We start from the raw sequence: 18,498 nt of genomic DNA, 5'->3' as shown, positions 1-18,498 counted from the left end.
GTCGAGTCACGGGTTGAGCCGAGACATTATTGCCTCGAGTTTGAGTGTAACCGAAGTCCGTTACACGGGGTCACTTTACTTCGTCCGGTACACCCTCCATTCTCGTGTAGGTCACGAGCAGTCTCACGGGGAGCATTCGAATTCGCGACTGCGTCCCGCCGTCGCAGAGAAAGTGAAGCTCGGGTGCGCGCTGATAAAAATATGCTTTCTTAGAGGAGGGTCGTGGGTGTCGCAACGAGCCTCGCCTCAGTTTAGTTTTTTTTTTTTTTTTTGGCATAATCAGTTAGTATTAAGTTGACGATCAGCGCCATTTTGTGAAGGACGTTCGCGAGCAGCGCATCGAGTCCGATTTTGTTTTTGGTTTTTGCGAGTTAGGGTATTATTAAGACGGCGACTAGCGCACGTAGGCCGTAGAGGTCTCCTAGATTTATTCACCTTTTTTTTTTTAATTTGGTTTGTTCCTCCCTTTCTTATTTCGTTTGGATTAAATTTAAAATTGTATTTGGAATCGCGAAGGACGACTTGCGCAGTCGTATTATTATTATTTTTATTTTATTTTTATTTTTTTTGTAATATCGCTGACGAGAAATATATCATTGGAATTTTATAGTGATTTGGCCACATCACGCGTTGGCTTACTTGAGTTGCAATTCTCTTTACCCAAAAATCACCCCTCCCCTCTCCGCGGTACTGAGCTACCGAGCATATGGTCGCGGTATATCGTATTACCGATTTCGAGGCGTGTTGACCACGCCAGGCGCCCAACAAATTTCGCGATATTGTTTCAGGTCCAGGATACCTCGCGGACGCCGATTTATTGTGCACGCGGTAAGTTCTCGGTTATTTGCTCCGAGTGACCGAGGAGCGGGAAAAATCCACGTCACAACCTTAACAATTTAACGAAGAAGGATACCCCTTTCATCTGGACGTCCGAACACCAGTCTGCCTTCGAAACCTTACGCGATTGTTTATGCAAAGAACCAATTCTACAACACCCGGATTTCAACAAACCATTTGCGGTCACTACAGACGTGTCAAAATTCGCGATAGGTGCAGTTCACAGTCAAAATAAAGACGGTGCCGACCTACCGGTAGCATACGCATCCTGAGCCCTCAAGCCCGCTGAATTAAACTACTCGGTACCTGATGAAGAATTCTTAGCTGCCTACCGGAGTATGAATCACTTCCGCCCCTACATCTATGGTCAGAAGTTCACTTTAATAACAGACCACGAGCCACTCAAATGGGTGAAAAGCGTCAAGAAGCCTAATTCCCGTTTATTAAGATGGAGCTTAGAACTGGCAGAGTACGACTTCGATACGAAACACAAGTCCGGAAAATCTAATACCAACGCTGATGCTCTGTCCAGGAACGCACCGCCCGACACCGCTCAAATTCTTCCTATAGATGCAAAACGCCCCCGTCCAACGACTGAAGCCTCTAGCGATAGAGCAAAAAAACGCACTAAAAAGACTCATCAGTACCCCAGACGCCCTCGGCAGACCACAGATGAGTCCACCAACCCAGCTCCGCTGTAACACCCTAAAATCTCACAACCCTGTAGATGATATACTCCTCTTATTCCTCTGATTCCTCTGATTCCTTTGATCTCTCCGACGATAAGTTCAGCGATAAGGAAACCCCGTTGCTCCTCAAACCCCCCCTCGTTACCCCGGCACCGATCCTCGCACATCGCCAACCTAAACGCCATCGCGAAACAAATTCTTCAACAAATCCTGGGCCTCATAAAAGACCACGCCTGAGCTATTTTTCAGATTCTTCCCTCAGCTCGGATAACTTACAGACCCCAGAAACTAAATAAGGAACTGATGACTTTTGTCCAGCCACCGATTTACTGGGCCCTTCTTATAGCGATTTCCTCGTAGAAAGCGAAACTTTTCCTCTCATGCATAATAGACGTATCATAGAAATGAAAGCTGACCTATTACGGCTAAAGGATAACTTGGCTCATTGCATATCGGCTGACTGCCAAATGTCAAAAGGAATCGCTTTAGAACTGACAGAACGTAAATTCATAAACCGCGTACAACTTAGAGAATTCGACCCGACTGTGACTGACGTTACTTCTGTAGTCTATGGAAACCGAAAAATTTATAACCTAGTTACAAAGCCCAAATATAGTGACAGACCTTTGCCACACGTTTTTTTTAACACCTTGGTCAACTTCAGGAAAACCTTGCAAGAAGATTGCGTAACATCCGTCTCGATACCATTGATAGGTTGCGGACTCGACAAATTAGAATGGAGCGCGGTACGCAGAATGATTCATTATGTTTTTAAAAATTCGAAAATGAGTATCACCCTTTGCCGCCTTGACCCTCCGCTTCCTGCCACCGCGCGCCCCTGAATTACACCCCCACCCGTTTATACTAACCCCCCTGACCCTGTCACTTCCACATCTGGATTACTTCCCCACCGCCATCTGCGAAAGAAATCGGAACGTCCAACTAAACCTGCAGCACCTCGTCCGATTCCATCTCCGCCCCCATCCACTGACGTCATCATGCCCCCCCCCCCCCCCCCCCCCCCTGTTGGGCCTCCGCGTCGCGCCAGGAGATACCCCCCCCCCGCTACTTCTAGTCCGCCGAACCCTTTCTTACACTCTTGTTCTCCTCCCCCCTAGCCTTTCCCGCCCACCTCTGATAACGACGACAGTTCCGACTTGCTCACAGACACTGAATACTATACGTGCACTCACAATTCGACTCCTATACGGAAATTACTGACCATAACCATGACAGTGCTCTCAACACTAACGATGATCAAATTAATGACCCTCACGGTTTCGCATATTTTATTGACAACTTGGACGACATACCAGTATCAGACAATGTCAAAGATACCAATGATGGAATTCTCATGCTCGAAACCAACTATGCGCACTTCATATCGACAGACTGCGCTTGGATCAAGGGTATACCAGCCCAACTTGCCGACGAGAGTATCGTTGAACCAAGAATAGTAATGAGGCCTCGTCCGCGAAAATTTGATTTCATTGAATCTAAGCACAATAGTCGACGTATTTTCACCCTAGTATTAAAAACAAAAGGCTCAGATAAAAGCAACCTGTATGATATCTTCAAGCTATTGTCCAAACTCAAAACGGCTTTAGTTGATTCAAACCTGAAGTCTCTTGCCCTCCCTATAACCGATGGTAGTTTAGATGCTCTCGATCGTCGCGTTTTCCGAAAACTTCTATCCTATATTTTCGCAGACTTAGAAATTCACATCATGTTTTGTCGAAACACGACCGTCATCCCAGACGAATGTTTACGATAAGAAATAATCAGAGAATGCCACGAATCGTTAGTCGGCGGTCATCAAGGTGTCACTAACATATATAACCGAATTAGACAAAAGTATTTTTGGCCTCGTATGAAAGAACAAATCCAAGATTCCATAGGAACTTGCGAGAGTTGCCAAAGAAAAAAATTGGTCAGAGTAAAAACCAAATTGCCAATGATGATAACGGATACGCCTGCCGATGCATCCGACAGAGTGGCATTAGATATTGTTGGACCTCTACCCCTTACTAAATCGAACAACAAATATCTCTTGACGATTCAATGCAATTTGACAAAAATCCTGGACGCCATCCCTTCACCTGATGCCACCGCCAAAACTATAGGCGCAGCATTCGCAAAAAAATACATTACACGTCACGGTGCTCCTCGAGCAATACTAACAGACCGAGATCAGAATTTTATGAGCACAGTCATCAAACAACTTTGTAAACTTTTCAAAATTAAGCAAATACGAACCACAGCTTACCGCCCACAGTCTAACGGATCGCTAGAACGCAGTCAGCTTATTCTCACTGAGCAAATCAAACACTACAGGGATGCTGGTAAAGACTGGGACGATTACATCCGCTTTGCAATTTTTTGTCATAACACCGCAAAGCACGAAGATACTAACTTCACCCCCCATCAACTAATTTCTGGCTCTCAAGCCAGACTCCCAACAGACGCGAACCCTGCCAGCGCGTATACCCGTTTCTACGATTCCTGCCTTCTAGATTTAATCGATAATCTATCCAGCATCCGAAAACACGCCGCGTCCAACCGACAACAAGCAAAGCATCGTTCCAAGACGTATTACGACCGTGATGTCAACAGCCAAAATTTCGAAGCAGGTCAAAAGGTTGTGACGGGTTTTGAGTCCGCACTAATAAGGTGGATGGGAGAAACAATTGGAGACGGGGCGAGGAAGTCGAGACTGATCGAGTAGGTGAATTTTTGTGTTTGTATTTGTGGGGGGGGGGGCGTACATGAGTTGCGATTGAGGGGGGGGAGTCGACTTAAAACTACAAAAGATTATTACAATGGGGTTGTAGACAATAACGGTGGCTGATCACGCCTCAGCCCTTAGCGTCACTTAATTCGAACTTACAGGTACGCGCGCGGGGGGGGGGGGGGGTGTGTGGGGTGACGGGGAGTAGGAGGTAGGAAGGGTCGGTATTGCGGGGGAGAAGATGCAGATCGGCGGTAGATTGCAGGCTAACCTGATGTCGTCGGCGTGTCGGTGTAGCGGTGTTGAGGGGGAAGCGTCTGGGGTCTCGGGTCTCCTGAGTTCGTCGTTCTCGCTTTCTCTCTCTCTCTCTCTCTTTTCCTCTTTACTTCTCGCGTGTTACTACTTCGTAGGTCGCTGTCGTACTGCTGGTTGACGCTCGGCTCAGCCGAGCGTCGGTGGGCTTCGGTTAACTTCGGGTGTTTCCCGACGGGACGGGACTCACCCGTTTGGCTCTTCCCCGCGGGTTTGGGGTTTGTTGTGTCTTGCACTCTAGGTGCAACGTCACAACTCCCAAACACAGATTGGCGCCCAACGTATATGACCCACATTTTTACCCCAAATCCGAACAATTAAGAGACAAAACACAAGAATAAACGCTAACAAAGTACACATAGACTCACGAAACAAAGCTACACAGTCACGAAAATTCGAATAAAGACAGTTGAACACACACACGACCAAACACGATACACACAATAGCAGACCAAGGACACAGAGAACCGCAAGGCCTAGCGCGCGAACACATGGACATACACACACCCGAACGCAACCAAAACAACTCGACACAGAGCGAGCCGCGCGCGACACGAGACCAACAAACGCCGACCCAACCACAGGAAATAAATAGACGACAGCACCTTACCTGGGAGATAGACGTGACAAGAGAAAGAACGAGGAAGAGAGAGAGAACGACGAGACCGAGGAGACCAGGAACACAGACGCCCCACTCAACACCGTTACACATACATGCCGACGCCACCAGGTTAGCCTGCAATCTACCGCCGAACTGCATCTCCCCCCCCCCCCCGCAATACCAACCCTTTCTACCTCACACTCCCCGTCACCCCACACCACCCCGCCCCGCAATACCGACCCTTCCTACTTCCCACTCCCCGTCACCCTACACAGCCCCCCCCCCCCCCCCCGCGCGTACCTGTAAGTTAGAATTAAGTGACGCTAAGGGCTGAGGCGTGATCAGCCACCGTTATTGTCTACAACCCCATTGTAATAATCTTTTGTAGTTTTAAGTCGTCTCCCCCCCCCGATCGCAACTCATGTACGCTCCCCCCACAAATACAGACACAAAGTTTTACCTACTCGATCAGTCTCGACTTCCTCGCCCCGGCTCTCATTGTTCCTCCCTTCCACCTAATTAGTGCGGACTCAAAATCCGTCACAAATTGGCTGATTGGCAAATTGGCAGTACGGCAGCACCTTACCTGGGAGATAGACGTGACAAGAGAAAGAACGAGGAAGAGAGAGAGAGAACGAGAGAGAAAGAGAGAGAGAACGACGAGACCGAGGAGACCAGAAACACAGACGCCCCACTCAACACCGTTACACATACATGCCGACGACACCAGGTTAGCCTGCAATCTACCGCCGATCTGCATCTTCCCCCCCGCAATACCAACCCTTTGTACCTCACACTCCCCGTCACCCTACACCCCCCCCCCCCCCCCCCCCCCCCCCGCAATACCGACCCTTCCTACCTCCCACTCCCCGTCACCCTACACCCCCCCCCCCCCCCCCCCCCCCCCCCGCGCGCGTACCAGTAAGTTAGAATTAAGTGACGCTAAGGGCTGAGGCGTGATCAGCCACCGTTATTGTCTACAACCCCATTGTAATAATCTTTTGTAGTTTCAAGTCGACTCCCTCCCCCGATCGCAACTCATGTACGCTCCCCCCACAAATACAGACACAAAGTCTTACCTACTCGATCAGTCTCGACTTCCTCGCCCCGTCTCTAATTGTTCCTCCCTTCCACCTAATTAGTGCGGACTCAAAACCCGTCACAAATTGGCGCCCAACGTGAATTACCCACATTTTTACCCCGAATCCGAACAATTAAGAGACAAAACACAAGAATAAACGCTAATAAAGTACACATAGACTCACGAAACAAAGCTACACGGTCACGAAAATTCGAATAAAGACAGTTGAACACACACACGACCAAACACGATACACACAATGGCAGACCAAGGACACAGAGAACCGCAAGGCCTAGCGCGCGAACACATGGACATACACACACCCGAACGCAACCAAAACAACTCGACACAAAGCGAGCCGCGCGCGACACGAGAACAACAAACGCACCCGAAAACAACAGAAAGACACGAAAACACAGAAAAAACAACTATAAAAGAAAAACCACTAACCCCAACACTACCCAGCACGAAGACACTACCGGAAAACACCCCCCCAAAAGACAACCCACAGAACACACAAATCACAAATCATAAAATCATACCCACAAACGCACACACAACAGACGACACACAATCGGACGAAGAAACCGAACCACAGATATGCGCAGGAATACAAGAACTCACACAATCACAACACACACAACTACAGACGACAATTTAGCAGAAAATCTCAACACTACCAGGCCAACTCGGCCTAACACACCTAATCAAACACAAAATGGACACACAAGGACACGCACCCATAAAACAAAGATATTATATGGTATCACCAAAAATTAGAGAAGCCATCCACACAGAAATAGACAAAATGTTAAGAGAAGACGTGATAGAACCATCAGAAAGTGAATGGTCGAGCCCAATCGTCATGATAAAAAAGCCAAATAACACATATCGTTTCTGTTTAGACTTCAGAAAAGTAAACTCAGTATCAAAAAAAGATGCAAACCCACTACCATACATGACAGCAATATTAGACAAACTACGGACAGCACAGTACATATCAAAAATCGACTTAAGCCAAGCGTACTTCCAAATACCACTCGACGAAGACAGTAAACACATAACAGCCTTCACAGTCTCGGGAATGGGCTTATTTCAATTTAAAAGAATGCCATACGGACTGACAGGCGCACCGGCGACATTCCAAAGACTACTAGACAGACTCATAGGCCCAGAATGCGAACCATATGCATTCGCATACTTAGACGACATAATAATAGTAACACAAACATTTGACGAACACTTACAAAGACTAGAACAAATACTCAAAAGGATTACAGACGCGGGACTAACAATAAACCCAGAGAAGTGCGAATTCGGATGCGCACAAGTAAAATATCTCGGATACATAGTAGACAGACACGGACTACACGTAGACCCCGACAAAACACAACCCATAGAAAACTACCCAAGCCCAAAAACAATAAAACAATTACGGAGACTAATTGGCATGGCATCATGGTACAGACGCTTCATACCTAACTTCGCACACATTACAGAACCACTAACACGACTACTGAAAAAAGACCAGAAATGGCACTGGGGAGAAGAACAAGAAAACGCAATGAACACAATCAAACACGCACTCACATCACCACCCACACTCGCATGCCCAGACTACACACAAACATTCACACTACAAACAGACGCTAGCGGAACAGGGATAGGTGCCGTACTAACACAATCTCTCGATGACGAAGAGCATGTCGTAGCATACGCTAGCCGTGCGCTAAGCGAGGCAGAACGAAAATACTCCACCACGTAGAGAGAATGTTTGGCGGTACTCTGGTCCATAAAAAAATTCAGACCCTACGTGGAAGGATACCACTTTAAAGTAATTACAGATCACCACGCACTGAAGTGGCTAAGAGAATTAAAAAACCCCACAGGCCGACTTGCACGATGGGCACTAGAACTATTAGAATACGACTTTGACATTACACACCGAAAAGGTACAATGCACGACGTACCAGACGCACTTTCAAGACGACACGAAGACGAAGAACACATAGAAACAATAGAAGACACGACAGACAAATGGTACACATACAAGAGAACACAAGTACAAACACGCCCGGAGAAAAACGAATCATGGCGAATCAGAAACAAACAACTATACTTCCACCGCCCCAACCCCTTACACTCAAACCTTCTACCAGACACAAACCCATGGAAACTAGTAATACCCAAAGACAAAATAACACACATACTACACGAAAATCACGACGTAACGCAAGCAGGCCACTTAGGGATCGAAAACACATATCAAAGAGTAGCCAAAGAATATTATTGACCAGGTATGTACAGAGACACAGTAAATTACATAAAAAAATGTGGCACATGCCAAAGAATAAAAACAATGCAAACGCGACCGGCAGGGCTAATGGGTACAAGAATAATAGAAGAACCGTGGACAGTAGTAGCCTCAGACATCATGGGCCCACTCCCACTATCAAAACAAAAAAACCAATACATCATAGTTTTCGAAGACCTATACACCAAATGGGTGGAAATTATACCGATATGCAAAGCAAACGCAAAAACAGTAGAACAGACATTCCACCCACACGTAATATCACGATGGGGTACACCGCGCATACTACTAACAGATAACGGCACACTATACATAAACAAACTCATACGCGAACTGACACAAAAATTCAATATAAGACACGCAACAATCCCCCCATACCACGCACAAGCCAACCCTGTAGAACGAGTCAACAGAACCGCTAAAACAATGATCCAAGCCTACGTAAACAACGACCACAAAGAATGGTTACAAGACTTACAATTCACAATCAATACATGTACACACACATCAACTAAACACACACCAGCCTTTTTGAACCTAGGAAGGGAATTAAATCCTACACAATGCCTAAGAAATCAATTAGAGAACGACGACGAAATAGAATTACAAGACACAGACAGATGGACAGATCACCTGAGACGACTACAAACACTTAGAGACGAAGTACAGAGGCACTCAATAGAAGCAAACGAAAAACAAGCACACTACTACAACCTACGAAGACGAGACATACAATTCAAGGAAGGAGACAGAGTACTGAAAAAGAACCATACACTCTCATCCGGACCAGAAAGAACGGCAGCAAAGCTAAGTAAAAAATTCATAGGCCCATACATAATAACAAAGAAAATCTCACCCACAATATACGAATTGACAACAGAAAGCGGTAAAAATATAGGAAAATGTCACATAGAAGATCTAAAATTATATACATGTTCAAATAAGCAATAAAAGAACCACGCCCGATAACACATCTCGAAAATAAACTAACATGTGTATTCACCCCACAGAAAGACAACATGGAAAACAAACAACCAAGAATACCGGCCCTGATGACACTACGACTGACGAGACAGACGACAACAACAACAAACACAGAGAGAACACCACTACTACAAACACCAGGACAGGCCCTACACCCACACAGATACGGACGCCACGGCACACACCAGACAGAGACCCGACGAACTCTACTACCGACACCCACTACACACACACAGGTAACCAAGAACGCCACGACAGCAACACACACAACAACCATTGCACCCACAACCACCCAGAGACACTCACAAACACACACACCAATGACCACACACACAGTTACACTCTCCGGACCAAGGCAATGCCCAAAGTGCAACGGGCTGGTCCGGGGCACAAAATACCCACAACACATACAGACCTGCACACAAACAAACACAGACACACAACACCCATTACAAATTATCACACACCCACCAACAGTCACCCAAACCACACGAACCACAACCACGCACACGACGACACACCCACCCACCAACAAACAAACACCCAACACAACCACACACCCCACATCGACACCAACACCACGACACACACTACCCCCCGCATCACCCCCTTTATGGACACGCACCAGACTCACGAGACCACAGACAACAGAAGACAGAATCCTACAAACATTTGCCAACATGGACACACGCACAGAACCAACGCAGACAAGACAGACAGACAAAAAACACATAGGACCACCCCCAGAAATAATAGCAATCATTGCAAACCTACAAGCGACAAACACCCTGGACGACGAACTACGGGCAGAAAGAGACAGATACATGACCAGACGGGCACACCAACGTACGAACACAGACGAGACAGAAGCCAGCACCTCCACACACCAACCACACATCACACACCAGACAGCACCACACAAAACACACCCCTCAAACACACCAGACACCGACACCGACACAGACTCCACCACCTCCACCGCAGAGACAGTTATACATATCGAAGCAACACACACAACCACGCAACAGACACAAACGACGGACGACGACACAGACAATAACATCGACACCACCTCACTCACCGACACAGACGAACATACACAAACACCCCAACCAACCACACACACCACACGGGACTCAAGACGATACAAAAAACGAAAAACAATACGTAAACAGAAAAAAGAACAAAACAGAAAACACTAGATAAACTGACAACACCAAACCGACGGACGAACAACGACAGACGGAGGCCAGAGAAACAGAACACAACCCAAAAACTCCAACGCAGAACCACGGAGAAGCAACCACGAGCCACAAGGAACAAGGAACAACGCAAAAACCCACCAAGACTCACACCAACGAGAGCCACCGAACCAAAACCAAAAATTTAAGTACAAATAGATTAAGAAAAACACCCGAGTTCGTACAAAATAATATAAGAATAGGATAAGTTCCCAGTGAACACAATTATGTCAAACTGATGTCAGAATGACGTCATGTCACGTCATGATTTACGTAAGATGTGAGTCATATATGAGTCACATATGACTCATAATTTCCCACTTCCTGACGTAAGATTCTCACGTAAGATAAATGACGTAAATATGACCTCCAATTGACATCATTATGACTTAACTGACGTCAAAATGACATAACTCTGATGTCATAGAGAAGTTAAGTCGGTACCGGAAGCTTACAAAAATATGACGTCCAGCTGACGTACTTGTTATTTAGCTGACGTCAAGATGACTTAAATTTGAGGTAAAATAGTGATGTAAAGTTGCTTACAAAATTGTGACGTCTGGCTGACATGATTATAACTTACCTGACGTTTCGATGACATAACTCTGATGTCATAGTGATAAAAAGTATTTAAGAATGCTTATAATAATATAACTGTTACAACAGAACTTGTAAAGTCAAAATGTTTATATTTTTCATTTATAAATAGTGATTATTTTGTTACTGTACCTCTATTACAATATAATAATTAATTTTGAAATTAGTTTATATATTTTATTTATGACAATATCCTAATATTTTCAATGTTAAAAATATATTTAATGTTTGCATTTAAAGAGAATTTGCGGTGAGTTAAATTTGGACACTAAATATAAAAGTAAAAATTAAAAAATGTCATATGAAATTCCACTTATGAATTATTAAATCAATACATGATACAACATAGAACATAAATAGAAAAGTATCGTTGATCGTTTTTTTTTATACCGTCGTGACATTAGTATTATGTCACTCGTATGTAAAAGAATGACCGGAAGCTGATGCTTAAGTATGACGTTCATCGTACATCAATTTTACGTAAAAGTATGAGTTGTTTCTTACGTAAGAATATGACGGTATTATGATATCCTTTTGACGTCAGAATATGACTTGTAATTTATGTAATTGTATGATTTATTTCTTACGTGAATAATATATAAATTTATGACTTTGATGCGACGTCACACATGTGATAGGGATAAGACATAATATTTACGTAATATTTAAGTCACAATCATGACGTCATATAAAAGTCAAATTTTATGTCAGCACTATGTCATAATGATGTCATACTACATGACATCATATCAGAGTCATCAATAAAGTCATTTTTATGTCATATCTATGTAAAAAGTCGATGATCTCTATGTGACCTATCTATGACGTCATATGGAGGTCATGTGTTCACTGGGTTAGTATAAGAGAAAAAGCATAATTTTGATAAATACACAAGAGACCACGTAGAATAAGTAGATATAAGACAACCAATAACCCCACACCCAACGCACACCCCGCAAATACAACCCGACTCAAATCCCTTAACCCCGACAGATCGGAGCAGACAGCACAGAAACGACGGAAAACACCAAACGAGAAAACCAACCCCAAAGGAGAAGCACAGACGAAATGATCACAAAACCCGTCACCGAAGCTGGCTCACCCTATAGGCCTCGCCCCGCGTGGGGAGGGGGGAGTTGTGACGTTGCACCTAGAGTGCAAGTCACAACAAACCCCAAACCCGTGGGAAAGAGCCAAACGGGTGAGTCCCGTCCCGTCGGGAAACACCCGAAGTCAACCGAAGCCCACCGACGCTCAGCTGAGCCGAGCGTCAACCAGCAGTACGACAGCGACCAACGAAGTAGTAACACGCGAGAAGTAAAGAGGAAGAGAGAGAGAGAGAGAGAGAGAAAGAGAGAACGACGAATCTAGTAGGAGACCCGAGACCCCAGACGCTTCCCCCTCAACACCGCTACACCGACACGCCGACGACATCAGGTTAGCCTGCAATCTACCGCCGATCTGCATCTTCCCCGCCGCAATACCAACCCTTTCTACCTCACACTCCCCGTCACCCTACACCCCCCCCCCCCCCCCGCAATACCGACCCTTCCTACCTCCCACTCCCCGTCACCCTACACAGCCCCCCCCCCCCCCCGCGCGTACCTGTAAGTTAGAATTAAGTGACGCTAAGGGCTGAGGCGTGATCAGCCACCGTTATTGTCTACAACCCCATTGTAATAATCTTTTGTAGTTTTAAGTCGACTCCCCTCCCCCCCGATCGCAAGTCATGTACGCTCCCCCCACAAATACAGACACAAAGTTTTACCTACTCGATCAGTCTCGACTTTCTCGCCCCGTCTCTAATTGTTCCTCCCTTCCACCTAATTAGTGCGGACTCAAAACCCGTCACAAATTGGCGCCTACGTAAATTACCCACATTTTTACCCCAAATCCGAACAATTAAGAGACAAAACACAAGAATAAACAGTTCAAATCAGCAGTTTCTTCTGTAACTCGCGGCTAGCTTGCCTTCTACATCCCGCTAAACTAGGCAGATCCATCCTAGCGCTTAAGCAAGACACCTATCCCTCTAAACCAAGACCATACCTTTTTCTTCCGACCGACTCTGTTGCATTGACTACTAATAAACAATCATATACTTTAAATCGTTTACCATCCCTTAATACCGATCCCTTTCTATTCCATTCACTTCCAGCACTGGGAGTAGTAGCACGCGAGTGCATAGTCGACGTGAACGGACCCTATAATAGCCAAATAAGACCTTGGCTGGGCGTGGAGTAAGCTCCGATCACCGCTCATCGAAGCCTACGCAATCTACCTCGTAACAAATGAGAAAAATGAAAAAAAAAATTTTTAATGAAAAAAAATAAAAAAAAGTTTAAAATAATAATAAATAAAATGATAATAAATAATTAGACGATTTTGCACAGTCTATTAAATCTATTTGCATTTCGTGAGAAAAAAAAAAGTACCGCGCGGGACTGGAACACGGGACCGCCACAATCGGAGCCGTGAACCTTATTCACTGGGCTGCGCTGGCTTGCATGAAAGTCATATCACTACACCCATATAATAAGTACGAGTCAAAGTCCGAACGATTCTTCTCGAAAACTATGAGCCGTTGAAAAAAATCCCTGTACTCAGGTACTCAGGGTAGGTCCCTCTACAACATATCTGAGACCCATCAAATTCCGTGAGTGACAACCTGTAAGGTCCCCTTGTCAGTCATGTTTGTCAGAGCAAAACATTACACCGGATACGATAAATTAAATATTAGTTCAAGTTTTAGAGGTAGGTCCTTTTCATAAGAGCAATAAATTACTGAATATCCAATATAAAAGGAAAGAGTTTTACAAGAAAAATAATTCTTACGTTCCATCTGAACGTGTATTCATTAAAACTGTCCATGGCAAAATATACCTTTTTCATTATATACCTATTCTGGAAACATTAAAGGCTATGTTGACAGATAAATCTGTGCAAAACTATTTTGATGAAAAAATTTTACCTTAGCCAAATGTATTGCAAGATTTCACAGATGGTTCTGTTTCTTCTGAAAATCAGTTTTTCATAAATAATCCCAATGCTCTCAGATTGATCTTATGTCAAGATAGTTTTGAAATTGTAAATCTATTAGGATAAGCAAAAAAGAAGTATAAAATCTTAACTGTATACATATCTTTGGCAGATTTACCTAGCTATGTTCGCACTCACAGTAACTCTATTCATGACTAAATTTTCGTTGATTGAAACAATCAATGATGACAAGATGCAATTCACAGACAGTGATGCTTTTATTTCGACGTTTCGGCAGGACCCCACCTGCCATGATCAAGTTTTTATAAAATTTTTTTAAAATTGAAAAATTTTACATATAGAACTTTCAATTAAAATTATTATACATAAATACCACTATTGAATATCATTATTAGGTTGTCATATGACAACAAAATATTACAAACTCACATTTTTAGACATTCCTTAGCTTAGCCGTTGTTGCTTACATGGTCTTTCAGAAGGAAGTGACTATCCGTCTGTCATTTCGACCCCCTTCATGTTAATCATAACAACAATATTCTAAAGTCATACATTTGTCTATGTGATTGTTGTTGTACTGGCACTCTGTTTATATGACCTTTAACACATATGTTTTTTGCAATTTATAAAATGTCTGCGTAGAGGTGACTTAGATTATCAATATCAGTTCTTTGGTGTACAGTATTATTTCTCGGTATGTGTATCATTTCTTTTACAATTCTTTTGTGCCAGTTTGTCTCTTTGTCTAATAACATTTTCAAAATTGAACTTATATCCTTCAACCAATGTGTGATACGCTAATGCCGATCTGTCTAGATCATGTGTTTTGATATCATATTTATAATTAGCGATCCTTTTTTTTAAATGTTGCGAAGATTGGCTTATGTAGCATTTTTCGCAATCTATGCAGTTAATCTTATAGATAATATTGGTTTGTTCAAGCGTGGGTGTTTTTGATTCCAAACATGTAAAAAAATTATTTAGAGTGTTGGTGACTTTATATGACACATTGATGTTTTCTTTGCGCAGTGTGTTTTTCATGTTCTGCGACAAGCCTTCAATAAAAGGAATTGATCCTAGACATTTATTATCGCTGTTATCACAATTACCATCATCACAACTATTTTAATATTTATATATTCTTTGTTCCTGTAAATGTCTAATCAATTTGTTAGGATAGCCGTTTTTCTTTAATGTTTTCCGTACTAGTTTTAGATTTCTTTTTCTAAACTGCCCATTCAAAAGTGTAATGCTTCTATCAAGTAAACCGGTCGCAACACTTTTTTTATATTATAGCGGATGGTGTGAGTAAAAATTTATATATGTAGCAGACCATGTTTGTTTATGATACCAATCCGTTTGTAATATTCGCTGATGATCAATTACCCACATATCAAGAAAGCTAATTCTCTTATTTTCTTTTAATTCATGCGTGAATTTGATACGTGGATGATATAAATTAAATACATCCACTAATTGCTGAATATTATCATTGTGTACGCATGTAATTATATCATCCACACATCTCTTGTAAAACATTAATTCAAAGGGTAAGGAGTTTATGACAGACGGTTATAAGGTTTCCATGACCAGATTAGCTGCAACCGGGCTGATAGGCGACCCCATGGCTACATCATAAATTTACCTATAAAAATTGTTCCCATGTGCAAAATGCGTAGAATTTAAGCATATATCCATGGCCTTTATGAACTCTATTTTTGGAATGGCTGTGTGTTCTGATATATGTGCCCAGTTTTTCTCAATAGTGGGTATAACTAAATTGGTCGGAATGTTAGTATATAGAGATGAGACATCTAACGATAAAAGCGAGTGATATTTAGAAACGTTAATTGCTCTTATCTCTTTAGCGAAGGACTAAGAATCTTTAACATGATATTCAGTTTTACCTATAATATTGGGTAAGATTCCTGCACATACTTCAAATATCTTGTATGTGGATGAGTTTATGTTCGAGACAATCGGTCTAAGTGGATGATCTTTTTTGTGCACCTTTGGTTGAAAATATATTTTTGGTGGTAATGCGTTATGTGTTTTAAGCATTTTACATTTCTGGTCACATACCCCCCCCCCCCCCCCCCCACTCTTTTTTTGCTATGTTATTAATTATATCGTTAGTTTGTTTCTCTATTATATTGGTCATGTCCATATATATTTTATACGTATTGGTATCATTGAGTATTTCATCCGTTTTTCTGTTATTCTTTTCTCTGTCCATAATCACAGTGAAGTTACCTTTGTTTGCTTTTGTGATAATAATGTCTTGGTGTGTCTCTAGGAATACTTGTGCTTTTTTATATTCTGCATTACAATCTCTAGAGTTACCGTTTAGTTCATGTGTAAATAGACTGCGATTAGAGATTTGCCTAGCTACATTCGCTCTAACTCTATCCTTCGTTATGACGTCTTTTCCTGCTAGAGCCGTTTCAACAGAGCAAATAAGTTCATTGACAAGAATGTCTTTTTTCTTATTGTATTGTTACAACGGGGGGAAATTACGAAAGATCTAAGAGAATCAAAGAGTTCTCTGTGCGATTTAAGCGAACGCCGAGCCAAAGAAGTCTCACGAACAAGAAATATTTAGAAAGAAAATAGATGTATTTGGACACAAGCTCTCTTTTTAAAGTCTAGAGACTGACTGTTTTTACAATAATATCGGTTGACGCAGCAACCTTATTCTTTTTAAAGACATGAGAGGTTTATAAACGTCTTTTATCTATGATGACTACTAGATCATTTAAAAAAGGGGACAAAACGGGTGATTTCACCCTTTGTAACATTACTCCCCCTTGAGGAAAAGAGTCGACCCGACTCGGAAAAGATAAACAATTACAAAAAATGTGATCTAACAGTCAGTGCTCGAAGGTGAGTTGGAGCTGTGGCTCTGAAAATTTAAGAACTCCCTTTTTTACTATCTGGCATTTGCCCACAGTCTCAAGGTAAACCACAGAAAACCTTGAGCAGATAGTTGAGCGTTAAATAATTTCAAAAATTTATGTGCCTTGTTTTTACAAAGGGAAGTGTTATCTAGTGTCATGTGGCTTCATGAATTTGAAGACAAACAAAAAATCCGGATCGTCGTCGAAAAGAAAATCCATTCCTCTTCAGGGAAAACAGTGCGGTGAAACAAACACAGATGTACGACGAGGCGGGAAACGATACATGGAAGAACTCTGGGTCCTAGGCTACATAAAAGCTGATTCCCTCTGAGAACCGGCACAGGAAACAGGGAAAAGGAATGGGTGACTGAATCCAAGGCTTCTTCAGTGACAGCACACCCTAGAGTTTGGAGGACAAATATGAGAGGTGGTATAACAATTCAAATTCACTAAGTGAATTTGGGAGAATACTTGAATAAAATAAATTAAATATGTATTCAAAAGAAAAGAAACGATCTTATCTGAATCATTTCTGTGTCCTTCTTCAAAATAAGACCACCAATCATCTTCAGGAATCGGGAAAAGATTGGATGGGAAAACGCTGTCAAGTAACCTGAAAAGTACTCACAAAAACTGACATATGGATTAGAAAAATAAGAGAGGATCGACCAAATGCTCACTACTTCATTCAAGCGCAGAACCGAAACACTCTTCAAGCCAAAGAAATCGATGTATCAAAATTTCTCGAATCGAACAACATCGAACTAACCTTAACCTGTCAACGAACTTTCTAACCTTCAGAGAGCTACTGAAACGATGCTCTTGACTGATAAGGAACTAAGCGATCCAGATGAACGACTTTAGATTTCGAACGAGGGGAACGTCTAATTCTAAAAACAACGTCGTTAATCTGGTCAACAATAACATAAGGACCTTCCCAATTACTTTGGAGTTTGGGACAACGCCCTTGTTGCCGACGAGGTTGAAATAACCAAACGGAATCTCCCTTCTCAAATTTTAAATTTCTAGCTCTAATATCATAACGATCCTTAGTCTTATCGGAGACCATACGAATTCTTTCCCTGGCGAATTCATGAACCTCGTCCAATTTTTGACGGAAAACGGAATTAAAATACACCTGGGACGAAGCCACGGAAGGATTGACACCCTTTTCTAAATCTGACGGAAGTCGAAGATCCCGACCTGTCAACATCATA

The 18,498-nt window shown here is 42.8% G+C and overlaps 2 protein-coding genes across 3 annotated transcripts in view; both read left to right on the top strand.

The window, feature by feature from the left end:
• Tg (transglutaminase) overlaps window positions 1-18,498 on the top strand; it is a 519,386-nt gene that overhangs the window by 44,818 nt on the left and 456,070 nt on the right. The gene's annotated exons all lie outside the window — the stretch shown is intronic.
• Window positions 5,607-11,564, top strand: LOC138190674 (dual specificity protein kinase shkD-like). Its single transcript, XM_069134536.1, has 2 exons — window positions 5,607-5,897; window positions 9,573-11,564. Exons 1-2 carry the CDS (start codon window positions 5,882-5,884, stop codon window positions 10,604-10,606), a joined length of 1,050 nt encoding a protein of 349 aa, XP_068990637.1. The 5' UTR covers window positions 5,607-5,881; the 3' UTR covers window positions 10,607-11,564.

The sequence above is a fragment of the Neodiprion pinetum genome, chromosome 1 (genome assembly GCF_021155775.2).
Source record: "Neodiprion pinetum isolate iyNeoPine1 chromosome 1, iyNeoPine1.2, whole genome shotgun sequence".
Lineage (NCBI taxonomy): Eukaryota > Metazoa > Arthropoda > Insecta > Hymenoptera > Diprionidae > Neodiprion > Neodiprion pinetum.
The sequence above is the reverse complement of the archived record's forward strand: the minus strand, read 5'-3'. Positions and strand labels throughout refer to the sequence as shown.